General features: G+C 45.8%; 1 protein-coding gene across 1 annotated transcript; it reads left to right on the plus strand.

Annotated features, from left to right (window-relative positions):
* Nucleotides 1-1,224: 1,224 nt before the first annotated feature.
* Nucleotides 1,225-8,820, plus strand: LOC130484133 (trichohyalin-like). The gene is made up of 7 exons (XM_056857038.1): nucleotides 1,225-3,726; nucleotides 3,799-4,677; nucleotides 4,864-5,184; nucleotides 5,278-6,384; nucleotides 6,532-6,864; nucleotides 7,051-7,545; nucleotides 7,672-8,820. The coding sequence occupies exons 1-7, from the start codon at nucleotides 1,225-1,227 to the stop codon at nucleotides 8,818-8,820; spliced, it is 6,786 nt and encodes a 2,261-aa protein (XP_056713016.1).
* Nucleotides 8,821-27,701: the final 18,881 nt, after the last annotated feature.

The following is a 27,701-nucleotide window of genomic DNA, read 5'->3' on the forward strand; positions in this document are numbered from 1 at the left end:
CGAAGGAGCAGGCGAGCGGGGAGGGTGGAATTTGTTTTACTTTCTCCTCTTGCATCGGGACTATGAAGAGTCATTGTAAAGGTCAGATTAAAAAACCCAGCATTGAGCGAGGAGCAGAATCAACCCTGCATAAATGGACAATGAGATATGATCCCTTCTCCAGGAGTATTATTTACTGTATTCCCCATTTTGTGGGCTGAAACTTAACCTGTATCATATGTGAAATAATCCTTTGTGAAAATAGGCCTTAAAAAAGCAAATGATTTTTTAATCCTTAAAACAGACATGGCTCCAAATATTTCTCGACTGGTGTGCAGCACTGTGGATTCTCATGGGCCTTGTTTTGATTATGCACGCCGTTTCTGACCGTCAGAGGTCACCTCGATCTCCCCCCTGGATTTACCTGCGTTTTGCCCGCATTTTCAAATTCGAGATAAAACCGGTCTTAAAACGTGGGCAAAACACGGAAAACCCAGGGGGAGAGTGAGGCAGCCTCTGATGGTCAGAAACAGCATACATAATCCAAACAAAGACCCAAAGTTGTTGAAGGGGTGATGGTGAGGGAAACAGCCATGCATAAAAGGCCATGGTTTCCACGTTCATCTGACTATGTCACTAGGACTGCCTATAGCACTGATACGCACTGTGTGCGTGTAAATACATACGTAAATGTACTGAAAATATGAGACATCCCAGTTCGGGAGTCAAAACAAGGAAATCTGAATGTTTTGTTGCTTCTCAGACAGAAATGTTTAAAGCCGGTAGCATGTTTTGGTATTCAGTAAATAGCATTTTCCCCCACTGAATGATGCCCATGTCACCCTCATTTTGGTCACAAGCATTCTTGCTTAGATGAAAAATAAATTATCCTGCCACTCACCACATTTAAAGGCAGCATACAAAGGAAAGAGAAACTTTTGCAGGCGGTTCCTTGGCCATACACCACACAAAGAACTCACTTGAAGATTCTGGCGATGATGTGATTGATGACATCATAACATCTCCCTTTGTTTTTGAAGCTCTCTTGCTGAGTTTTAGCCCATTCAGTAGCTGTAGTAGTGGCCACATGTAGTAGGAACATGGGAGAGGAAAAATGAGTGCCGTTTTTCATCAGGCCACTCATGAACTTAACAGCTAAGTCCCTCTCTCTCAAATCAACTTCCTTCCTTCCCTTTTAAAGCCCAGTTTACACCTCCTGTACCCTCTTCATCTTCTCTGTCCACGATGGACCCCAGGAAAGTTCACAGCGACAGCGTATTCAAGTTTAGTCAGAAACCTGTCAACTCTGAAGATCGACTATTTGTGCAGGAGTCGTCCGAAACCATGGGCCATTCTTTATCACTCACGCTGAACACCATTTATGTGTGTGATGGGGGAGACAGGTTTCCAGTAGGCGTCGAAAGCAATGAAAACAGTTTGGAGACTTGCAGTGAGGAGATGATAGAACCTTCTGAGAGTAACCTTCAAGAAACAGAGCCCAGAGGCGTGCAGTCATCCAACGAGGTGGGGGATCTGGTCAACGAAAAGAGCAGGGAGGCTTTTGAAGTCTTGGGTAAAGGTGAACTTCGGAAAGCCCTTGAGTTGTTTACGGAAGCCATTGAGCTGAATCCACATCTTCCTAGTTTATACATCAACCGGGCCAATGTCTTGCTGCAGCTGGAGGAGCTACATGCCGCCATTCAAGACTGCGACGCAGCCATCCGACTTAACCCCAATTCATCGCAGCCGTACAAATTGCGAGGAAAAGCCCTCCGGATTTTGGGTTGTCTGAGAGAGGCGGCCAGTGACCTTGCTGTAGCTTGCAAATTGGATTATGAAGAAGAGGCCAACACCACGCTGAAGAGACTGAAGTTGGGGTTTCGAAGGGTTTCGGAGAATCAGGTGGAGCATATCACCCCAAGACTTAAGGAGCCCAAGAGACTCAAGATGGCGAGGAAGGTACAAGCAACTTCAGAGGGTCAAGGGAAAGGCTGGGGAGAGGAAGCCCCTAGCACACCTTTGAAGGATGACACAGCAGTGGTCCATGCATTAGATCCTACTGGTTATCCCCAAGAGATGCTACATGAAAATATGGAGGTTGCAGCTCAGATGTGGAAGCAGGCCAGTGCAAAAAAGGAGGAGGCCCTTGCTGCTGTGGAGAATGGTGAACTGCCAAGAGCCGTTGTCCTGTTGACCGAAGCAATCAGGTTAAACCCCCGGGTTACCGACCTGTATGCTAGCCGAGCCAGGACTTTCCTGCAGCTGCGTATGCCCAGCGCTGCCGTAAGAGACTGCAACCAAGCTATCTCCATAAACCCTAACTCAGCATTGTTGTATAAATGCCGGGGGGCAGCCTATCGTCTCCTAAAATACTGGCAGGAGGCTGCTCAAGATCTGGATTTGGCCTGTCAACTAGATTACGATGAAAGCACCTACGCGATGCTGAAGGAGGTCGAAGTGAAAGCCCGCCAAAGGGGTCAGCCGGCAGGGCATGAAAACGATGTTGCATCTCAAGTACAGGAACTGAGAGTTCAGGAAAAGGCTACGCAAAAATGGGGTGATGAATCTGAGAGTGAGGAAAGTGAAGTGGATATTGATACTCTTGAGGTGGTAGAACCCTATGAAGACACTCCTCAAGAGATGGGCGACGAAAGGTTGAAGGTGACGGAAGACATGCGGAAACAGGCCAGTGAAAGGAAGAGAGAGGCCTTCGATGCAGTCAATAAGGGTGAGCTTTTAAGAGCGGTAGAGCTCTTCACAGACGCCATTAAGCTCAATCCACACCTTACTACCTTATATGCAAACCGGGCCAGCGTCTATCTGAAGCTTCAGAAGCCCAACGCAGCCATCAGAGACTGTGATAAAGCCATACAGATTAACCCAGATTCTGCCCAGCCCTACAAGTGGAGAGGAAAAGCACTGCTGCTACTTGGCTACTGGCAGAAGGCTGCAAAGGACCTTGCCATAGCCTGTGAGCTGGATTACGATGAGGAATCCTATGCCATGTTAAGGGAGGTACAACCGAAGGCTCTGAAAATGGCCAAATACTGGAGGAAGCACGAGCAGGGGCAGGAGGAAAGAAAGTACAATGACCAACTGGATACAATTCAGAAAGCTCGTGAAAAGCACGAAGGAGTTCAAGCGACCCAAGTTGAGCCAGAAAGCAATCACAGCAGAACTACGGTATACCAGAGGAGTATCTGGGGACAAAGCATAAAAAAACCCCAAAATATCAGAAGGGCAGTACTGAGGAAACAGGCGAGCACGCTCCAAAAGGAGTTGGAAGGAAGTCTGCAGGAAGGGATGAGGCAACAACGGAGGTCTTATGAAGAGACTGCAGGACAAGGAAACTTGCAACAAAAAATATTGGAAGAACAAGAAAATCCTCAGCCCAAAAAACTGGAAAACCATAGGTTGGTCCAGCAGAAAGAGCTGGAAAAGCAGTTGAAAGCACTTCAGGAGGAGCTGGAGGAAAAGCTGAGCACTCAAGAAGAGGAACTGGAGCTAGAGGAGAAGATTTTGCAGACAATATTAGAAGAACGGAAAAGATCACAGCAAGCTCAAGAGGAAGCCTACAAAAAGCTCCTAGAAGAACAAGGGAGAGCCCACAAAATGGCTCTACAGGAACTAGCAATAGTTCAGCAACAGGCTCTGGAAGAGTTGGCAATAGCTCAGAAGAAAGCGCTGGAGGGACAGGAAAGAGCTCGGCAGCAGGCACTGGAGGAACAGGAGAGGGCTCAGAAAGTGATGGAAAATCTGGAAAAGGTTCATATGCAAGTACTGGAGGAACACCAACGAGCCCAAAGAGCATTGGAAAACTTGGAAAGAGCTCATAAGCAGGCACTGGAGGAACAGGAAAGAACTCAGATGGCAGCCAGGGAAGAACAGGAGCAAGCACAGAAAAAATCTCTAGAAGAAAAGAAGAGGATTGAAGCAGCCCTGGAAGAACTTGCAAAGACTCAAAGGAAGGTCCTAGAGGAACAAGAGAAGGCCAAGAAAAAAGCATGGGAAGAAACAGAGCTTGTAAAGAAGGCTGAGGAAGAGCTTTCAGAAATTCAGAGAAAGATCCTAGAAGAACAAGAAAGGGCTAAGAGAGCAATGCGAGAACGAAAGATGGCCGAGGCAGCCCTGGAAGAGCTTTCAAAGACTCAAAGGAAGTTCCTACAAGAACAAGAAAGAGCTGAGAAGAAAGCCAAGGAGAAAAGGGAGGTGGCTAAAGCAGCCATGGAAGAACTTGCAAAGGTTCAGAGAAAGATCCTAGAAGAACAAGAAGAAGCAGAAAAGAAGGCAACAAATAAAATACAGAGAGCTCAAAAAGCCGAGGAAGAACTTTCAGAAATTCAGATAAAAGTCCTCGAAGAACAGGAAAAGGCTAAAAAAGCAAGAAAGGAACAAGAAATGGCCGAGTCAGCCCTGGAAGAGCTTTCAATGATTCATAGCAAAGTCCTAGAAGAACAGAAAAGAGCTGAGAATAAAGCAATACAAGAAAGAATGATGGCTGAGGCAGCCCTGGAAGAACTTGCAAAGACTCATAAGAAGGTACTAGAAGAACAAGAAAGAGCTGAGAAGAAAGCGAAGAAGGAAAGACAGATGGCTGAAGCGGACCTGGAAGAACTTGCAAAGGTTCAGAGAAAGATCCTAGAAGAACAAGAAGAAGCGGAAAAGAAGGCAACAAATGAAATACAGAGAGCTCAAAAAGCCAAGGAAGAACTTTCAGAAATCCAGATAAAGGTCCTTGAAGAACAAGACAGGGCTAAAAAAGTAATAAAAGAACGGGAATTTGCTGAGGCAGCCATGGAAGAGCTTTCAAAGACTCATAGCAAAGTCCTAGAAGAACAGGAAAGAGCTGAGAATAAAGCAATACAAGAAAGAATGATGGCTGAGGCCGCCCTGGAAGAACTTGCAAAGACTCATAAGAAGGTCCTAGAAGAACAAGAAAGAGCTGAGAAGAAAGCGAAGGAGAAAAGAAAGATGGCTGAAGCGGACCTGGAAGAACTTGCAAAGGTTCAGAGAAAGATCCTAGAAGAACAAGAAGAAGCGGAAAAGAAAGCAACGAATGAAATACAGAGAACTCAAAAAGCCAAGGAAGAACTTTCAGAAATCCAGATAAAGGTCCTTGAAGAACAGGAAAGGGCTGTAAAAGCAATAAAAGAACGAGAATTTGCAGAGGCAGCCATGGAAGAGCTTTCAAAGATTCATAGGAAAGTCCTAGAAGAACTGGAAAGTGCTAAGAAAGCAAAGCAAGAACAAGAGATGGCCTTGGCAGCCCTGGGACAACTTACAGAGACTCATCGAAAGGTCATAGAAGAACAGGAAAAGGCTGTGAAGAAAACAAAGGAGGAAAGGAAGATGACTGAAGCAGACCTAGAAGAACTTGCAAAGATTCAGAGAAAGATCCTAGATGAACAAGAAGAAGCGGAAAAGAAAGCAATGTACGAAATACAGAAAGCTCAAAAAGCCAAGGAAGAACTTTCAGAAATTCAGTTAAAGGTCCTTGAAGAACAGGAAAAGGCTAAAAAAGCAATACAAGAACGAGATATGGCCATGGCAGCCCTGGAAGAGCTTTCAAAGACTCATAGAAAGGTCCTAGAAGAACAGGAAAGGGCTGAGAGGAAAACAAAGGAGGAAAGACAGATGGCTGAAACAGACCTGGAAGAACTTGCAAAGATTCAGAGAAAGATTCTAGACGAACAAGAAGAAGCGGAAAAGAAAGCAATGAATGAAATACAGAAAGCTCAAAAAGCCAAGGAAGAACTTTCAGAAATTCAGATAAAAGTCCTCGAAGAACAGGAAAAGGCTAAAAAAGCTATGGAAGAACGAGAAATGGCCGAGTCAGCCCTGGAACAAATTTCAGTGATTCATAGGAAAATCCTAGAAGAACAAGAAAGAGCTGAGAAAAAAGCAATACAGGAAAGAATGATGGCTGAGGCAGCCCTGGAAGAACTTTCAAAGACTCATAGGAAAGTTCTAGAAGAACAAGAAACAGCTGAGAAGAAAGCAAAGGAGGAAAGAAAGATGGCTGAAGCAGACCTGGAAGAACTTGCAAAGATTCAGAGAAAGATCCTCGACGAACAAAAAGAAGCAGAAAAAAAAGCAATGAATGAAATACAGAGAGCTCAAAAAGCCAAGGAAGAACTGTCAGAAATTCAGATTAAAGTCCTTCAAGAACAGGAAAGGGCTAAAAAAGCTATGGAAGAACGAGAAATGGCCGAGTCAGCCCTGGAACAAATTTCAGTGATTCACAGGAAAGTCCTAGAAGAACAAGAAAGAGCTGAGAAAAAAGCAATACAAGAAAGAAAGATGGCTGAGGCAGCCCTGGAAGAACTTGCAAAGACTCATAGGAAAGTCCTAGAAGAACAAGAAACAGCTGAGAAGAAAGCAAAGAAGGAAAGAAAGATGGCTGAAGCAGACCTGGAAGAACTTGCAAAGATTCAGAGAAAGTTACTAGATGAACAAAAAGAAGCAGAAAAGAAAGCAATGAATGAAATACAGAAAGCTCAAAAAGCCAAGGAAGAACTTTCAGAAATTCAGATAAAAGTCCTTCAAGAACAGGAAAGGGCTAAAAAAGCTATGGAAGAACGAGAAATGGCCGAGTCAGCCCTGGAACAAATTTCAGTGATTCACAGGAAAGTCCTAGAAGAACAAGAAAGAGCTGAGAAAAAAGCAATACAAGAAAGAATGATGGCTGAGGCAGCCCTGGAAGAACTTGCAAAGACTCATAGGAAAGTCCTAGAAGAACAAGAAACAGCTGAGAAGAAAGCAAAGAAGGAAAGAAAGATGGCTGAAGCAGACCTGGAAGAACTTGCAAAGATTCAGAGAAAGTTACTAGATGAACAAAAAGAAGCAGAAAAGAAAGCAATGAATGAAATACAGAGAGCTCAAAAAGCCAAGGAAGAACTGTCAGAAATTCAGATGAAGGTCCTTGAAGAACAGGAAAGAGCTAAAAAAGCAAGAAAGGAACGAGAAATGGCCGAGTCAGCCCTGGAAGAGCTTTCAATGATTCATAGCAAAGTCCTAGAAGAACAGGAAAGAGCTGAGACTAAAGCAATACAAGAAAGAATGATGGCTGAGGCAGCCCTGGAAGAACTTGCAAAGACTCACAGGAAGATCCTAGAAGAACAAGAAAGAGCTGAGAAGAAAGCGAAGGAGGAAAGACAGATGGCTGAAGCGGACCTGGAAGAACTTGCAAAGATTCAGAGAAAGATCCTAGATGAACAAGAAGAAGCAGAAAAGAAAGCAATGAATGAAATACAGAGAGCTCAAAAAGCCAAGGAAGAACTTTCAGAAATCCAGATAAAGGTCCTTGAAGAACAGGAAAGGGCTGTAAAAGCAATAAAAGAACGAGAATTTGCAGAGGCAGCCATGGAAGAGCTTTCAAAGATTCATAGGAAATTCCTAAAAGAACAGGAAATGGCTGCGGAAAAAGCAATGCAAGAAAGAATGATGGCCGAGGAAGCCCTGGAAGAACTTTCAGAAATCCAAAGGAAGGTCCTAGAAGAACAAGAAAAGCTTGAACAGAAAGTATCGAAAGAAAGAGAAAGAGCTCAAAAAGCTCAGGAAGAACTTGTAAAGATTCAGGGGACTTTCCTCGAAGAACAAGAAAGGGCTAAGAGAGTCACAAAAGAAAGGCATATGCTTGAGGCTGCCCTGGAAGAACTTTCAAGGTTTCACAGGAAGACTCTACAAGATCAGGAAGAGGCTGAGAAGAGAGCGATTAAAGAAATGGAGAAAGTTTGGAAGGCCCAAGAAGAATTTTCAAAGATCCAGGGTAAGTCCCTAGAAGAAAAGGAAAAGGCTAACAAAGCAATAAAAGAAAGAGAAACCGCTGAGGCAGCCCTGAAAGAACTTTCAGAGGTTCAAAGAAAGATCTTAGAAGAACAGGAAAGAGCAGAGAAGAGAGCAGTAAAAGAGAGGGAGAAATCAGAGAGAGCCCAAAAAGAACTGGATCTCGCTCAGAGGAGGGCCCTAGAGGAGTTGGAGGTAACTCGGAGAAAGGCCACGGAAGAAAATGAAAGAGCCCGACAAACGGCTCTAGAGGAGCAAAGGAAAGCACAGCTGTCTGTGGAAGAACTGGAGAAAGCGCATGCCAGAGCCATGGAGAAACAGCAGAGAATTCAGATGATGGCCTTTGAAGAACAGAAGAGAGCTAGGATGATGCTCACGGAACTAGAGGAAACACAGAAAAGGGCCTTGGAGGAACAAGAGAGAGCAAAGAAATTGGCCCTCAGTGAACAAATTAGAGCTCACCAGGCTATAGAGGAATTGGCGAACCTTCAGAAAGTAGCTTTGGAGGAACAAGAGACAGCGGAGAAGGCGGCCCTGGTAGAACAGCAGAGAGCAAAGAAGATGTTAAAGGAACTGGAAGAAGCGCAGAGAAAGGCTACGGAGGAACAACAGAGGTCACAGATGAGATCCTTAGAGCAACAAGAGAGAGCGCGTCTAGCTATGGAAGAATTGGCTAGGGTTCATAAGGCCGCTCTGGAGGAACAACAGAGGGCTGAGAAGAAGGCCTTGGAAGAACAGAAAAGAGCCCGACTAGCCATTGAAGAACTGGAGAGAGCAAAACAACTCCACGTCCTGGAGGAACTGGGAAGAACAACCAATAGAAATCTCGTGCCGACCCGGGAGGAGCCTGGGGAAGGCAACATCATGCTAAAAACAGGTGCTAGAGAACCGGAAGGCATTCAGAAGAAAGGTCTAGAGCACAACTTCATTTATAAAACGATGTGTATGGAACAATCATTGAAAGAACAGCCACAACTGAAGAAGGTCATAGAGCCTGGGAAGAGTGCCTCGAAACCAGCACCAAACTCTGTTTTGGACTTCCTCGAAACGGAGTGAGCTCCAGACTCCTACTACCTTATGAGGCTCAGAAGAACAACGAACAGAACCTCAGAGGTCACCTACAAGCCATTGTGTTCACGAGAGTAAAATTGGGAAGGAAGGAATAAGAAGAGAATCGTTTTTATTTTTAAAGTGATTACCCATACAAAAAAAAGTATTTGTGCCTGTTTTTAGGATTAAAGAAGCCCTATTTACCCAGTATTTGGTCCTGGTCCAGCCATCCATGGACCTGTGATGGCTTCCGTGTCATCTCATCATGAGTGCCTCAGAGCTCACTTAGAGGTTAAAGGTAAGGGTAGTCCCCTGTGCAAGCACCTGGTCATTCCTGACCCATAGGATGACATCACATCCCGACATTTCCTAGGCAGACTTTGTTTACGGGGTGGTTTGCCAGTGCCTTCCCCAGCCATCTTCCCTTTACCCCCAGCAAGCTGGGTACTCATTTGACCAACCTCGGAAAGATGGAAGGCTGAGTCAACCTTGAGCCGGCGACCTGAAACCGACTTCCGTCAGGATCGAACTCCCATCGTGAGAAGAACGTTTGACTGCAGTACTGCAGCTTACCACTCTGCTCCGTGGGGCTCTGTTCCACAGAGGGTAGCAGAGGAGTAATAACACCATCACTGATTGGCTGCTTCTTCATCCAAACAAATTTGGCCAAAAGAGACCAATACCAATGTTGATATTTTGACTATTCCTTAGAATTATTTCAGCGGGCCAGAATACATTACTTGCGTCCAACTCTTTAAACACGATTTCAAGACTGACCTTCAAAAATACAGTTTGAAACAAAAGGAAGTGAAATTAGTTTCCCCCTTCAGATCCTCTCTGTCAGGAGTTCCCGACATGCCCCCAAAAAACAACTTTCCTGGTGGTGATCAGTTGTCATAGCCGGAGCTCTCCAGCTAGTACCTGTAGGTTGGCAACCCTACATCTGAAACAATTACCAGGAGTTTCCCCGCCATTAGCGGGCACCTAATAAGCATACAAAAAGATGTCTTGAAAAATCATTTATGATGCATTTTAGACAAGCAAAGCTCAAATTCTATCACCCCCCACCCATCTACTTGACAAGCTAAACTGAGGCCTCATTTTATAAACATAGCCAAGCTACCACCTGTTGCTCCCAGTTCACCTACTAGAGTCCTATTTATTTTGGCTTCAACAGATTAAACCACCTCCGTTTCAAAGCTAGTTCATAGTTACCTGTTCAGGGGTTCTGCGGTCTTGGTTTGTAGATTTCATGCACCTTCCCATAAATGGCAAAAGGACATTGCTAGCATGAATCGTATCAGAAGGTTTGCAGAAAAACATGTCCTTGAACAGATGAAGCTGCCTTATCCTGAATCAGACCCTTGGTCCATCAAAGTCAGTATTTGATGGTGCGACTGGTATTGCTGAATCTTTTCTCTGGGTCACTGTGGGATGCCAGCCTCCAGGTTGGGCCTGGGAAGAGTGCCTGGGGATTTCCCGGAATTATAACTCAACTTCAGAATACATCGATCAGTTCCTCTGGAGAAAATAGATGCTTTGGAGGGTGGACTCTATAGCATTGTACTCCATGGACAGGGTTGCCAACTTCCAGGTGGCAGCTGGAGATTTCCCTCTATTACAACTGAACTCCAGGCAATAGAGATCAGTTCACCTAGAGAAAATGGTTCCTTGGGTAGCTGGGCTTTATAACCCATTGAAGTCCCTCCCTCCACAAACCCCGCCCTCCTCAGGTTCCACTCCTAAAATCTCCAGGTATTTCTCACCCTGGGGCTGGCAATCCTACCCGTGGAGGTCCCTGTCTCCCCCAGGCTCCACCCCCAAATATCCAGGAGTTTCCCAACCTGTAGCTGGCAACCCTACCCCCTTTTCTCTTCCAGAGGCTACGGGGGACCTGGCAACCTAGGTCACTCAAATAGATATGGGGGCAGAGCTGGCACCAGGGCTTTTTTCAGGGTCCAGGTCCCAGGTTTAGAGCTCAGTTGGTGACTGGCCATTGCTGGCAAGTTCCTGTACCGTGTACTTTTCATATCAGGTCAAAGCCAGTGTGGTGTAGTGGTTAAGAGTAATGGACTCTAATCTGGAGAATAGGGTTGCCAGCCTCCAGATACTAGCTGGAGATCTCCTGCTATTACAACTGATCTCCAGCCGATAGAGATCAGTTCACCTGGAGAGAATGGCCGCTTTGGCATTTGGACTCTATGGCATTGAAGTCCCTCCCCTCTCCCAACCCCGCCCTCCTCAAGCCCCGCCCCAAAAATATCCAGGTATTTCCCAGCCCGGAGCTGGCAACCCTACTGAAGAACTAGGTTTGCTTCCCCACTTCTCCACAAGAAGCCTGCTGGGTGACTTTGGGCCAGTCACAGTTTTTTCAGAACTCTCTCAGGCCGCACAGAGGCAGGCAATAGCAAACCACCTCCGAATGTCTCTTGCCTTGAAATCCCAACAGGGTCGCCATAAGTCTACTGTGACTTGACGGCAGACGCACACACACAAAATGCATGTTTATTGAAAAAAGGCTCCGCTCCATTTGATGTTCTTGCATTCCGATTATTAAACACGAGGTGGCACCACAGGCCAGTTATGAGCAAAGAACAACACCGCTCCTTTACACTGCAGAATGAATGAACAATTTTGTCAATCTGTTAGCTGCAGACCAGAATCAAGGATTATGTCAGAATGGTTTTCTCCCCGCACCCCCGTCCACAAAAGGAACTGAATATATATTGTTCTACAGAAGAACTTCTTCTGCACCTAAGCTAGGGTTGCCAACCTCCAGGTGGCGGCTGGAGATCTCCTGCTCTTACCACTGATCTCCAGGTGACAGAGACCAGCTCCCCTGGAGAAAGTGGCCGCTTTGGCCATTGGACTCTTTGGCACTGAAGTCCCTCCCCTCTCCAAAACCCGCCCTCCTCAGGCCCCACCCCCAAAATCTCCAGGTATTTCCCAACTGGGAGCTCGCAAGCCTAACCTAAGCCGAACTGATGTAAGCCGCTTTAGGGCCCACTGGGGAGAAAGGCAGGGCATCAATGAAGTAGATAAATAAGGAAATATGTACATAGGATTCAGAGATGGAGCTCAGTTGAACTTCATCACTGGTTGCTGCCCCCAAAATGACTATGAGTGGCTCTTTTTGGCTTGGCAAGCAGGAGCCGTTGCCTGCTATGGCTTTCCCTGCAATCTAAGCCAGCCCCCCTCCCGTTCCAGCATGCTCAGATAACATGTGGAACTCACTGCCACAGGATGTAGTGAGGGCCATCAGTTGAGTTGATTTTAAGGGGGGGACTAGGCCCATTTAATGCCCTGACCTGGATGTCCCAAGGTAGCCTGATCTCGTCAGATCTCAGAAGCCAAACAGGGTCGACCCTGATTAGTATTTGGATAGGAGACCACACAGAGGCAGGCAATGGCAAACCACCTCTGAACGTCTCTTGCCTTGAAAAACCTATGGGGTCTCCAGAGGTCAACTGCGACCACCAGGGCAATTCGTGGGGGAGGGGTCCACCAATGGCTGTTGGTCACCATGATTCAATGTAACGTCGATATTCAAAGGCAGTCAAGCTCTACACACCAGCAGAGTGGAATCACTTCCGGATTGACGCAGAAGTGCCAGCATCGCACCTGGGACCTCTATAGTTTTCATAGAGTTTTGGGGAGAGAGTACTAGAGCGTTCCCCCAGCGTAATCCCGGTTCTTCCACATCAACCTGGAAGTGACATCGTTGCTCTGGACATGTAGGTCGCCCCCCCCCCCCGGCCTGCTTCTGCCTTAGGGTTGCCAGGTCCCTCTTTGCCACCTGTGGGAGGTTTTTGGGGCGGAGCCTGAGGAGGGCGGGTTTTGGGGAGGGGAGGGACTTCAGTGCCATAGAGTCCAATTGCCAAAGCAGCCATTTTCTCCAGGTGAACGGATCTCTATCGGCTGGAGATCAGTTGTAATAGCAGATCTCCAGCTATTACCTGGAGGTTGGCAACCCTATTCTGCCTGCCGACCAGCTGGGGGTCAGCAGGCATCCCAGTGAATTGGAGGGCGATTGCCCACCAATACTGGGGAATTGGTAACCCTAGTGGCACCTGCTGCTATTTGGCAAGCTTTTCTTCTTCACTCTTCTCCAGCGTGGAAAACACCTTCTCTACCCCGCTCTTTCCTGCTGCAACACTTTGTGGGTCGTTTGTCCCCTTTTGTATAGCCTGTTGTGCTTCCTGCTGTGTTATCGAGCAATTTCATTTAAAAAAATCATCATTTGAATTCGAAAAACAGTGTGGCCTGAAAGCCACGCAGGGGCAGTCCTGACCCACACTGTACCAGCTGCAGCCTCTTCAGAGGTTGTGAATGTTTGCACACATGCACAATAGATCTGGGACTGTAAGTAGGGTTGCCAGCTTTGGGTTGGTAAATACCTGGAGATTTTGTGGGTGGAGCCTGGGGAAGGTGGGGTTTGGAGAAGGGAGGGACTTCAATGCCATAGATCCCAATTGCAATTTTCTCCAGGGAAACTGATCTCTGTCGCCTGGAGATCAGATGTAATAGTGGGAGATCTCCAGTCAACACCTGGAGGTTGGCAACCCTAACTGTAAGGCATCGTGGGAACCACAGCAAGAATTTTTCCCCCAGCATCCCTCTTGGTGTGCTTTCTTATGCCATGTAGCTTTCCGACACTCTAACATGGCCCTTCCCATTTCTTATATTTCTTCTGTGTTAATTCTGTGCTCGTCTGAAGTTTCCATTCGATCATTCTCTACTTTAGTACCAACAAAATTTTATCATTTGCCTGGGTACCCCAGTCTTGTGAGATTGCTTGTTCTAATTACTGGGCTGTTGTTACATTACAGGTCCGCAACCACATTTTCCGCCGGTGGTAAAGAAAGGAGAGGTCCAGAAAAAGCTGTGCAGAGAATCCTAGGACTAGCATGTATAAAAGTCATGTGGGACAGGGGCTGTGAAGGAGGGAACTGGGCAAGACTGGGTGAGAACCTGGCTGGATCCAACCCATAATGTTGGATCCATCCCTGCAGCCCAGAGTAGGTCTGCCAGACCTCTCCCTATGGCCACAGCAGGAGGCTTGATGCTGGCAGTCCTCTTTGTAGAGTTGCCAGGTCCCTCTTCACCACCGGCGGGAGGTTTTGGGGGCGGAGCCTGAGGAGGGCGGGGGTTGGAGAGGGGAGGGACTTCAATGCCATAGAGTCCAATTACCAAAGCGGCCATTTTTTCCAGGTGAACTGATCTCCGTCGGCTAGAGATCAGTTGTAATAGCAGGAGAGCTCCAGCTAGCACCTGGTGGTTGGCAACCCTACCTCTTTGCCTACCACCACTCTCAGTGGCAGTGGGAGAAAAATATTTTAAGTGCCAGTGTCGTCTGCACCACCACACCACTTCCAGGGAAAACCCAGAAGTGGCGTCCAAGATCTCTAGGATTCACCAGAAATTCTATGATTTTACCATAGTGTTTCCGGTGATTCCTAGAGCTACCCTACCTCACTTCTGAGTTTTTCCTGGAAATGACATAGCATATAGAACATTGCGCCTCCTTATGTCCCCGTCCCCAAGCCTCCCGCCAGTTGTCAGGCATAGCCTGGCATCCCTAGTCCAGGGTCCTTTACTTAGTACCAGTCCCCAGGCAGTTGACATAGCTGAAATAGACAGCTGTGGGCTGTGCTCTGTGCTCAGCTGGACTCCCGAACACATAGGAGGCAATCCGGGGCACAAAGGTACATTCCCACACCCCCATTTGTCCATTAGAGAGCTTAACCTGGAGCACAGTAAGCCAGTGTCTGAATGGACTTCCACAGAATAACAGAAAAGACTGTGACAAAATTAAAAAACATCTAAAATCTATAACTAGCAAAATTGGTAAGAATATATAGATAATTTCTCAGAGAAGTAATATTAAAGTTTAATATAGATGTTAAAGGAAGTTAGGCACATTATAGTAGCAAGATAGTTTAGATTTTAATAAAAATTCAAAAAGACAAGTAATGAGTAATTTTAAGGGTCTAACAGAGAAACAAGATGTAATGTTGATTAGATGGTAGAAATAAAAATAGTCTATTTAGGACCAAGTAAGGCACATTTTGTAAGAGGTTATGTGTAATGTATTACGTAGTATGTATGTGGCGTAGGATGTATGTTTTATTTTGTATAATTGATGTTGTGTACGTGTAAGTGGTAATTTTAAAATAAAAAATCCCCCCCCCAAATCTATAATTGTGTACGGATCGATAATTCTCCATTCCGCCAGCGCTTGTGCCTGATCATTTCAGCATCCGTTTCAGCCTTCGCTGTGTCCTGAATCAAGAAATCATTCACCTCTTTCTGATGTTTAAAACTTTAGCCTTGAAACGTGGAATCAAAAACCAGTGTAATGTAAGTAGAGTAGTTGCTATGGCCTTTTATTTTAAAGAAAGCTTTTATGCTGTAACCGGCTGTTTCCTTTCTGTAACCAAACTGTAAAAATGTGGTTTCTCAAAACAAAATTAGCCGGCCTGTGTTTTGGTACTGAGCTACTGAATCAAAGCCGCATCTTGACTCACTCTGGCAATGGACGCCAACTATATGCGTGTGGGTGCTGAAAAATTGGTATGCCACCTTTCCTGCCAACCACAACATACCTGACATGCAGGACACAAACAAAACAAAAAATGACAAGATTTTTTTTTTTTTAATGGCTACATATTTTCTATACATAGGGTTGCCAGGTCCCTCTTTGCCATCAGCAGGAGGTTTTTGGGGATGAGTTGTAATAGCAGGAGATCTCCAGCTAGTACCTGGAGGTTGGCAATACAGGTTTCTACTGATGTATTGGGCACTGCGACTACCGTATGTTTGCAAAGTATTTTTTCTGAGTCTGGAGCACAGTTATTTAGGACACCCTCTCTTGTCAAGCCAAAGAATACCACCGTATTCTTACACTCAGAGTGCATGAGGGGCCTACCTGGCAAAAAGCTCTACAAACATCCATTCAAATACTCTCTTTCCTACTTTTCCTTCTCCTTGTTCTGCACTAAGATACTAGACTGAGACCAGGAGAAATCCTCTATGGGAAATGGTTTTTATATGCCAACTTTCTCTACCTTTTTTCAAGGAAAATCAAACCAGCTTACAATCTCCTTTCCTTCCTCTCCCCACAACAGACACCTTGTGAGGTAGGTGGGCCTGAGAGAGTTCGAAGAGAGCTGCAACTAGCCCAAGGTCACCCAGCAGGCTTCATGCGGAGGAATGGGGAAACCAACCCGGTTCACCAGATTAGAGTCCTCTGCTCATGTGGAGGAGTGGGGAATCAAATCCGGTTCTCCAGATAAGAGTTTGTCGCTCCTAACAACTACACCACTCTGGCTCTCTACTGTTTAAAAACTGTCTACCAATGAATAAGCTTGATCGAGCCAACTTTTTCACTGAGTTTCATCCAATTCTCACTCCTACTACAGCTCCCATCCAACACTGCCTTTGTACATGCAGATTCCATGATTTTCAACCTATTCCTTTAGGGTGGTCTAAAAAGATGCCTCCTTCCTTTTTGCCCAGCAGAAAAGTTGGTTGGATCCCACCTTACCGATGTAAATATTTTTGCTCTTACTAAAAAGACAGGTGGGCCTTTTGAGAAGGAAGAGTGAGGTAATGGACCAAGCAGGAAAGGGCCCTTTGATAGTGTTGCTGACCAGGGTCGGGCCTGGAGATCTCCTGGAATTACAACCGTTCTCCAGACTACAGAGATCAGATCCCCTGGAGAAAATGGCAGCTTCAGAGGGTGGACTCTATAGTGTTGCAGTCCAATGAAGTGCCTCTCCCTTCCCAAACTCCACCCTCCCAAATTTTCCAACTTGGAGCTGGCAACTGACCACCAAAAACACTGTAGTGGGGATCTTGAGATCTGCACATACAAAGGCCATGTGGGACGGGGGCTGTAGTACGGCAGAAAACTGGGTGGCAGCGAGTCCAACCCAATATTTCCCATTGTTCGAAAGAAATGCTATTTGAATGAGATCTTTTTCAAGCTAATTGCTCTCACTAAAGTCTGGGAGATATTTATTCATGGCAGACATCTGGAGACAATTTCTGAATACAGTTTTTGAGTTGAATACTGGAGCAGATAGCAAAAGTATGGGCCAAGGTGGCACTGCTGGAGATAAGATTAGCGGGGGAAATGATACACTGTGATGTAGTCAGGCAAGATAATTCGAGGAGTCACGTCCTGGCCCCATTATCTATGGGTCTTTTATTATGGAGCGATGCTTTTACCACATCAGTTGAATTTCCTTATCTTCCTTGACAGTTTGGTCTTTATATGTACAGCTGGTTTGTTTAATGTACAGAAAAACTGTCAGGGACAAGGACGGACGGTTATTTAAGGCCCTTGTTGGCATATTAGTGTCGTTCATTCGTGTGCGTTTTCCTTTGCAGAGCTGTTCTTAACAGCAATGCGACGGCCTCGTCAGGACAATTTAATAAAACGATTGTTTTCTGTCTTGAAACGAAGAGTCCAAACAGATAGGATGCTAGGAGAATCATGATGAGAACTTGGCAGCTTTTTTTGTTTTTTGTTTAACCTCCCTCATTGAGATCGCCCTGACCTGGATGGCCCAGGCTAGCCTGATCTTGTCAAATCTCAGAAGCTAAGCAGGGTCAGCCCTGGTTAGTATTTGGATGGGAGACCACCAAGGATGTCCAAGGTTGCTGTGCAGAGGAAGGCACCGGCGAACCACCTCTGTTAGTCTCTTGCCATGAAAACCCCAAAAAAGGTCGCCATAAGTTGGATGCGACTTGACGGCACTTTACACACACACACACACACACATTGAGATCAGGGTTATGCAGTGAAGGAAGAAGGGATTGAATGTTCTCATCCTTACACAGAAGGGGGAAAAGACAGGCTCTCAGCTTTTGCCTGTCGTTTTTCTTTGACGGAAATTTGTCCACCGTTAATGGGTCGACATTTCGAGGACCAGGTGACGGCACTATATTAGGAGACGGGATGCCCTCAGCCTCTGGCTTGATACTCAAAAATGGAGGGGAAATGCCACTTCGGTGTGGCTGTGATGTCGCTTCCGGTCACTTAACTGGAAGCAGGGCTTTTTTGGTGGTGGTGGTGGTGGTGGTACTTATTGGTACTGAGCGCTGGCACCTTTTGGGAAGGGCTCTCCCAAGTCCCGAGGGGGAACTGGTGAAAATCAGTGGAACCTTAGATGTGAGTAATGACACTTCTTTTTCTAACAAAAAGGAAAGCCCTGATCGGAAGTGGTGTCAGGCTTAAAACCATGAACATTGGGCCAATGTACGATATCACTTACCATTGTGCGGCTGGAAGTGATGTCACAGCATTGCATGACACTAGGGTCGCCAATCTCCAGGTGGTGGCTGGAGATCTCCCACTATTACAATGGATCTCCAGGCGACAGAGATCAGCTCCCCTGAAGAAAATGGCTGCTTTGGCAATTGGACTCTATGGCATTATACCCCATTGAAGTCCCTCCTGTCCCCAAACCCCGCCCTCCTCAGGCTCCGCCTCCAAAATCTCCAGGTGTTCCCCAACCTGGAGCTGGCATCCCTACATGACACCTAGCCTCCCCCTCCCGAAATGTCCTGTGGGTTGCCTGCTGAGGGGAATCTGGACCACTTGGGGGACCAAATAGGTGTTTCTTCAGGGGAGAAAACTGTCTTTTGTCACTGCTTAGCTATTCTCTGGCCCCACCCGAACTTTCAGGACTAGTCTTTTGTCATGACCCTGAAATATATGTGCCCGCCGTGACTACCGGCATGCCTCGTAACTTTCTAGAAATGTTTTGTCTTGGTTTCCTTAAACCAAGACGGCGTACAGATTTATTTGTCTGGGACAAAGACAAGTTTCAAAACCCACCAGCCGTATAAATTCTCTTTTAAATCAGCCCCATTGTTCTGTGTTTTTCCATTCCCCTGCCCTGAGTAACTACACATCCAGGAAAACTGCTTCACAGTTAGCGGCTGCTACGTGCAATGAAAAAACCGACACAAACACACACAAAATGACCATAATTCACCAAAGCAACAATGAAGGAAGACCTGGATTCTATTACATGACACAAAAGAATTACTGGATGGAGAGCGCTGCCACCACCACCACCACCCTTTCTATCTGCATTTATGTTTGTTTCAGGATAATGTCATATGTTTATTTCATCCCAGGGCAGGTGTGTTTTCACTGGTCATGGAAACCTCCCCCAACACCTTTTTTTTTCATAGAGCCATTTCATCTTTGTTTTCTGTAATCGCCATGAGCCGGATGTGATGTTTGGGAAGTGTCGCATGTGAAAGACCCCAGGAACACAGCCACGCAGAGGAAGTAGCATCCCACGGACAGCGGCTCACCGTTCCCAGCAGTGTGGGCGGCTGAAATACGTGCTGCTGTGCTTACAAATTGCCATGGGAAAGCAGTCCATGGACGCATTGGGTCAGATGTTGTTTCCTGGAGTCAGCGTGGGGTGGCAGTGAGAATGCTGGACTAGGATGTAAGAGACCCAGGCTTGAATCCCTGCTCTGCTATAGAAGCTGGTGCCCTTGAGTCAGCCTAACCTGCCTGACAAGGTTGTTGTCATGAGTATAAAACAACTTGGAGAACGGAGGGCGGTGTCTGGAGGGTGAGAGATTCAAAACGGATAAAAGGAAGTATTTCTTCACACAACGCATGGTTAAATTGTGGAACTCCCTGCCCCAGGATGTGGTGATGGCTGCCAACTTGGAAGGCTTTAAGAGGGGAGTGGACATGTTCATGGAGGAGAGGGCTATCCATGGGTACAAGTCATGGTGCATACCTATTCTTTCCAGGATCAGAGGAGCATGGCTATTATATTAGGTGCTGTGGAACACAGGCAGGACAATGCTGCTGCAGTCGTCTTGTTTGTGGGCTTCCTAGAGGCATCTGGTTGGCCACTGTGGGAACAGACTGCTGGACTTGATGGGCCTTGATCCAGCAGGGCTTTTCTCATGTTCCTTTATTCTTATGACTCAGAGTTTTAAAAGCTTGATTTCATTAGATCGCAATAGTGTGCACAATAGAGCATGGAGAGGTAGCTCCACCCTCTTTTGGGGTATTTTCAAACAAAGTATGCCGGAGCACTTCAATCTGTTAAGGAGTAGAAGAGGGAATAGAAGAAGAGTTGGTTTTTATATGCTGATTTTCTCTACCTTTTAAGGAGAATCAAACTGGCTTACAATCTCCTTCTCTTCCTCTCCCCATAATAGATACCTTGTGAGGTAGGTGAGGCTGAGAGAGCTCAAAGAGAGCAGTGACTAGCCCAAGGTCACCCAGCTGGTTTCATATGGAGGAGTGGGGAAACCAACCCAGTTCTCCAGTCCACCACTCGTAACCATGACACCACGCTGGCTCTCATACACTGCTTTGGGTCCCATTGTGCATGCAACTCAACTCTTATCTCAATCCAGTGGTATTTATGGAGCAACTCAAATGGATACACGAAGCTGCCCTACACTGAATCAGACCCTTGGCCCTTCAAGATCAATATTGTCTACTCAGACTGGCAGTGGCTCTCCAGAGTCTCAGGTAGAGGTCTTTCACATCACCTGCTACTGCCTGGGTCTTTTTAATTAGCTATGCCGGGGATTGAACCTGGGGATTGCCGAGGATTGAACCTGGGACTGAGCAGATACTGCAGTTCCTCTGCAGCTTCGCAAATAAGTGAAGTTGCCCTACTTCTCCTGTCAAGGTTTTGGCATGCCTGCAACTTTTTTTTTAATCAGTTTTAGAAATAAATGTTTGCTAGCTGCAGCAAGACAGCTGCAGCTTTGGGGGCACATTGCAGGGGGTCTCCGCATAGGGTTGCCAGCTCTGCGTTGGGAAATACCTGGAGATTTTGGGGGTGGAGCCTGAGGAGGGCAGGGTTTGGAGAGGGGAGGGACTTCAATGCCATAGAGTCAAATTGCCAAAGCAGCCATTTTCTCCAGGGGAACTGATCTCTGTTGCCTGGAGATTGGTTGTAATAGTGGGAGATCTCCAGCCACCACCTGGAGGTTAGCAAACAAACAAAAAACAGCTTCAAACTGCAAAACAGTACAAGTTTGTATTAACAACACATAAACATGCACCATACATATGGTACACCAAACATGGACAATGTCCAACCAAGTAAATACTATATACAATTAAAGCCACTGCAGGGAATATCTCTAATCCTGGGCTTGAGAGCATCTTTTTTTCTCCAAGAGGTAAGGTAATAAGTCAGTTCTACAGAAGTCCGGTTCACTTTCTGTTTCAGCTTATCCCAGCCTTCCTCAGGGGCTCAACGCTAGCTGTATTCACACTGCTTATGCGTTGGCAAATTAAAGATGCTAAAGCCCCATTTTTTAAGGGTATTTCATCTTCCTTTACTTACTACTTCCCATGAGAAGCAGCTTCCTCTCCTCTGTCAATCAAGCTGACAGCTTGCTCAAGAGGGGCCAACCCATCTCAGATATTTGAGTAAAAGCACCATTTATTTCCCTGATTACTTTACAGCAATAGGAAATCAGAGGATTTAAAATATATATATATTAGCATCTCAAAAAAAACCTATCTGCTATACTTTGAGCAAGATTGGGATGTACTGTGGCACACGACTATCAATCCATCTTCCATCATTGTTTTTAGCCATAATCAATTCCATCCATTGTTATGTAAACAACTGGCATATATATAGTGGAATATCCTGGAGAGATGCCATTGAATAAGCCAGACAGAAAGTAAACACGACCAAGTAAAGCATGCTGCAAAGTTCAGTACAGCAGCCAGAAAAACCGCAGCCAGAGCAATATCAAATACAAAATTATTAAAAGAATGGCCAAGAGACAGGAGATTGATAGCCAGCCCGGCCAATCATAGCTTGTGTACACAAAATGGCCAGAAATCAGCCTGTTTGTCTTAATGGAAGATAGAGCAGCAGAGGAGAACTAAGCCAGGAACAATAGTACACACAGGCAAGAAGATGTCAGGGACAACTTTCCTTTCCTTTTTCTTTCTTCTTTTTCTTCTTCTTCTATTTTTGACGTCAAGTCACATCTGACTTATAGCAGCCCCTGGTGGGGTTTTCAAGGCAAGAGACATTCAGAGGGGGTTTGCCATTGCCTGCCTCCGCGTCATGACTCAGGTATTCCTTAGAGGTCTCCCATCCAAATACTTGCCAGGGTCAGCCCTGCTTAGCTTCTGAGATCTGAGGAGTTCAGGCTAGCCTGGGCTATCCAGGTCTGGGCTCAGAAGTGGCTAGGGAGATATCTTCAAAAGATGATGAAGAAGAGTTGGTTTTTATACCCCACTTTTCTCTACCTTTAAGGAGTCTCAAAGCAGCTTACAATCACCTTCCCTTCCCCTCCCCACAACAGACACCTTGTGAGGTAGGTGAGGCTGAGAGAGCTCAGAGAGAACTGTGACTAGCACAAGGTCACCCAGCAGGCTTCATGTGGAGAAGTGTGGAATCAAACCCGGTTCACCAGATTAGAGTCTGCTGCTCATGTGGAGAAGCAATGAATCAAACTTGGCTCTCCAGATAAGAGTCGGTCACTATTAACCACTACACCACACTGGTTCTCTCACATTATTTTCCCTCCCATTATTCTGCTTTCAGCACCTGTCAGGGTCACTTTCTCCCTAAAAATTGGGTATACTTCTTGTCTTGTATCAAGTGAGGGCAGAGCTGTCTTGGCAGGCATTTGTGTAGCTTGACAGTGTAAAGATGGTTACTGGAAAAGCTTTAATGCCCTTGGATGGCTGGTGGATGCTAGCCATTGAACACTCCTATACTCACACTTTGCAGGGGCTGAAACAGCTTTAAGCCATTTGGAAGGCAACTACCAAAAGACAGAGATGCAGACTGACAGTGGAGATCTAAGTAGAGTTGGTGGTGGAATGTGCCATCAAGGAGAAGCAGATTGATGGCAACCCCATGAACATCCACCTCATAAGCAAGAGACAAACGCAGGTGATTTGTCATTGTCCCCCTCTGCACAGCAACCCTGGACTTCCTTGGTGGTCTCCCATCCAAGTACTAACCAGGGCCGACCCTGCTGAGCTTCCGAGATCTGACTAGATTGGGTTAGGCTGGGCCATCCAGTCAGGGTAAGCAGAATTACATAGGAACATAAGAAAAGCCACGCTGGATCAGACCAAGGCCCATCAAGTCCAGCAGTCTGTTCACACAGTGGCCAACCGGGTGCCTCTAGGAAGCCCACCAACAAGACGACTGCAGCAGCAGCACCTTTTTATTTTTGTTAAGATACGCCAGCTTTTAAGCAATCAGACAACGCCGAATTGTCTGATCAGTGGGCAGCAGTATTTATTGGTCATGTTTCCCGCTGGTTGCCATCGACAGCCACTCAACCCTGTCTTCCGAAACTTGACCTGACATTTATGTGCCATCTGGATTTAACGTGAATGGTTCCTTTTTTCTTTACACATTTCCCAGCGCTCTGCAGCAAAGAAACAATTGCAGATGCCTGGCAGGGGATAGCGCAGCATTCTTCATTCTTGTCCAAAGAATCACAGACAATGTGTATTTTAAAAAAAAAGAAAAAGAAAGAAAAAAGATTCCAGAACCAGGCAAAGGAAGCTCTGAATCATCTCTCTCAGAAGTGAGTTACTAGAGCAAATGTTTCAAACCACCCTTCGCCAAGATCTTCCTAGGATGAAGCAAACAATGACTACACATGGAGGATGTTTGGAAAGTTAAAATGCCAGGAAAATGCCTCCCTAGAAACTTGACAGGGCTTCTTCAGACGTTGTTTTGGAGACCACATTCAAGACCTCGTCCAAATGTTATCATTTCAGTGACGGGGAATGCTTTCCCATCACCTCCTGAATTTGCGGCAAAGATTAACCAAATGCATTCTGCTCCATCTGGTCCATATTGATGACTGTGGCCTCTGAATGCAGGGCATTTCTCCTGGCTGCTTTTCCACACGCACCGCTGTGGGTTTTCTGAGGGAAAACCTTTCCTTTCCTTTGGAAATTTCCCACTTAGAAAACTGCTACCAGTCATCCGCTACATTACCAGACCACGAGAAGCAGCTCTCTAGATGAGGTCACAGGACAACATCCTGTCTTTCTTAGTGGCAGACAGGTCAAAACTGTAGATGGATGTGTGTAAGTAAGGGTTAGGAATGTGCACAGACATTATCTTCTTGTCATTTTGTTGTTGTTGGTGTAGTGGTTAAGAGGTTTGGAGGTTTGGAGCGGTGGACTCTAACCTGGAGAACCAGGTTTGATTCCCCACTCCTCCACATGAGCAGCGAACGCTAAACTGGTGAACTGGATTGGTTTCCCCACTCCTACACATGAAGCCTGCTGGGTGACCTTGGGCCAGTCACAGTTCTTTTAGAGCTCTCTCAGCCCCACCTACCTCACAGGGTTTCTCTTGTGGGGAGGGGAAGGGAAGGTGATTGTAGGCCAGTTTGATTCTTCCTTAAGTGGGAGAGAAAGTCAGTATATAATAGCCAACTCTTCTTCTCTGAGGGTATCTCAGATGCACACAATCTCATCAAAGAGGGGGCCAGATTGAAATAGATGCATGGAACTCTATGGCGACCTCCCCTAGACTCTAGGTTCCAGATGCTGGGGTGGAATGACTTCTATTCTGCTCCATACAGCCTTACCAACCTCAGGTTGGGACCTAGAGTTCTCCCTGAGATACAGCTGATCTCCAGACTACAGAAATCAGTTCCACTGGAGGAAACAGCAACTGGAGGGTAGATTCTGTGACATCTAGGGTTGCCAGATACCAGGTAATGGCGGGCAATTGCCCACCAATTAAGGGGATGGCCCACCGCCCCTCAGCTGGCCAGTGGGCGGAAGCAGGCCAGCTGGGATGGGGGAATTAACGTCATTTCCATGTTAACCCTGGAAATGACGGGGACACTCTAGCACATTCCTCCAAAAATGCTATGGAAACCATACAGTTTTTGGAGAAATGTGCTAGAGTGTCCCTGTCACTTCCGCGGTAAACCTGGAAATGACATTAATTGCCCCCCATCAGCTAGCCTGCTCCCGCCCACCAGCTGAGGGGCGGCGGGCAGCCCCCAGAAGTGACATTGTTGCGCAGATTACCCCCTCTCAGCCCACCGCAACGAAGTTCCCACTGGCGTGAAGGGGGACCTGGCAACCCTAATGACATCACATCCCTTCTGAAACCCCTCCCCTCCATAAATATCACCCTCCTCAGGTACCAAGAGACATCCAGCTACCACCTGGAGACTGGCAACCCTAGTTACTGGTCAATGAGAATGGCTGTTAAACCAGCGGAAGTCTTCAGTACAGAGATGTCTCAAATATTCCAAGGCTTTTGCTCAGGTCTGTGGGCCCCTGCAATCCATCTTCCAAGTAAATACTGAAGTTATAATGCCATAGCTGGTCCTCCTAGGTTTTTACAATCCTTCTATTCTTCCTCGGCCTGTCCTCAATTTATGTGTGGCTTTCAGCACCGGTCTGATGTTTGCATTTCAGTGTGGTTCATCTGGAAAACTCGAACCTCATGGCCAGGGCTTACTGGGAGCCAAAGCTTAGCCCCTGGAAATGGTTTGGAGTTCCAGAGCCCAGTCTTGGAATATATGAAGTGACAAGAACCATGGGACTCTTTCCCCCCCTCCCTCACCACTGAGTCAGCCACAAGCAGCCCCCAAACATCTGGGATTAACGCCATGGTTTCCAGGGCAGAAGATGTGTCTTCAAGGGAAGCCTGAGCCCTGGCACTTCTTGCTTTAGAAATTAAGCACAGCTCGAGACTAAAAAAAAAAGCATTAAGTCAAACAGACCTCAAATCTGTTACTGATATTCAACAGCCGAACATTAAGTCATTCCTATTATTTTGGAAACTGAGCGTGGGCTGACCTATATTCCTATAAACTCTGAGGTGTCACTATCTGTGACTTTTATATAACTCTTTCTTTCTTTCTTTCTTTCTTTCTTTCTTTCTTTCTTTCTTTCTTTCTTTCTTTCTTTCTTTCTTTCTTTCTTTCTTTCTTTCTTTCTTTCTTTCTTTCTTTCTTGGAACAAGGCCTTCAATGTTAGGTGATACTTCCGAAAATTTCCACCCCAACCAACCAAGAATTTCTTTCTCTTGTCAAAGAGAACACTGTCACACATGTATATTACAAGATGCTCAAAATATATCTTGAGAGCCAGTGTGGTGTAGTGGTTAGAGCGTCGGGCTAGGATCTGGGAGACCCACGTTCGAATCCCCACTCAGCCTTGGAAGATTGCTAGGTGACCTTGGCCCAGTCACACACTCTCAGCCAAACCTACCTCACAGGGTTGTTGTTAGGATAAAATGGAGGACAGGAGAAAAATGTAAGCCATGTTGGATCCTCATTGGAGAGAAAAGTGGAGTAGAAATAAAATTAAGTAAGTAAGTAAGTAAGTAAGTAAAAATAAGCAGTTGGTCCAGAAAGGCTCAGTGAAGTTCTGGTCTGTGTACATTAGATTCCCTACTGATGTCACAAGAACATGCATTAAAGTACATTGGAGACAAGGGTGTTCATGAGGAGCTTTATATGTCTTTATATGTCGCAATGGCCCTTTTTAGTGGTTATATTTTAGAAGAAGAAGTTGGTTTTTATATGCCGACTTTCTCTACCATTTAAGGAAGAATCAAACCGGCTTATAATCACCTTCCCTTCCCCTCCCAACAATAGGCACCCTGTGAGGTAGGTGAGGCTGAGAGTGTGACTAGCCCAAGGTCACCCAGCTGGCTTCATGTGTAGGAGTGGGGAAACCAACCCGGTTCACCAGATTCGAGTCCGCCACTCATGTGGAGGAGTGGGGAATCAAACCCCGTTCTCCAGGTTAGAGTCCACCACTCCTAACCACCGCTCTTAACCACTGTACCACACTTTTAGGAGTTTTTACCCCACATACCAGGAAAGAGCACCTCATGAGATCCTCCCACTAGGCATGGTTGCCAGTTTGTGTGAATGGGGCAATGGGTGTACTTTGCAGTTTCAATATGTGTGATTAGAAACCTAGGTTTACTGCAGGTTCATATGCACTCATACCGAAGCTTGAAAATATTCACAATGGCCTGTTCACACAAAATGGCGACTGTACATAGCAGGAGGATTACATGTGGAAAGCTCTCCCGGTACCTGAGTGGGAATGCATAAAATATGACAAGGGCTTGTGTGTGTTAAGTGCCATCAAGTCGCTTCCGACTCATGGTGACCCTATGAATCAATCAGTGCCGGATTTACGTATAAGCTAAACAAGCTGTAGCTTAGGGCCCCACTCTCTTGGGGGCCCCCAAAAAATTTAAAGGAAAAAAAAAACTTGATGTACATTTCATCATTTGATGATATCATCAGTGACTTTGCTTTGGCAAAGGCAAGAAGGAAAGTATTGTAATTTAGATCATCAATACCGTCTTTTACACTCACTAAGTGTAACAGGGTACAAAGGTCTGCTGTCCCAATGAACAGTGTGGACTACTTAATTTCATATTAATAAAGCTATTTGTAATTGTTAGTAGTTTGCATCATATATTTACACCTATTATTATTTCATGTTATAGCAAGTTTCTAGAGACTAGATTATGGGTCTTTGTAAATTGTGTTTCTAAAGGAACTTTTGTTTTTGCCAAATTCCAATGTGTTTGCATTATTAAGTTTGTTATGAATAAAAAAATCATTTTAAGTTAGAGCTTAATAATTATTTCACTATTAATATACTTCTTAATTGTATTTCAGTTCAACAATTACTTTGATAAAATACATATTTTGTTATGAGCAAATGGCTTTAGATACCTATTAGGTCCATAAATTACCATATAGCATATATTCAACACAAAAAACAGCGACAATTTGTTGTTGACAAAGGACAGCTGGACATATAAAGGGCCCCATTACCTTCAATAGCTTAGGGCCTCATCAAACCTAAATCCGGCCCTGGA

Source organism: Euleptes europaea, chromosome 11 (assembly GCF_029931775.1).
Source record: "Euleptes europaea isolate rEulEur1 chromosome 11, rEulEur1.hap1, whole genome shotgun sequence".
NCBI classification, from domain to species: Eukaryota; Metazoa; Chordata; class Lepidosauria; order Squamata; family Sphaerodactylidae; genus Euleptes; species Euleptes europaea.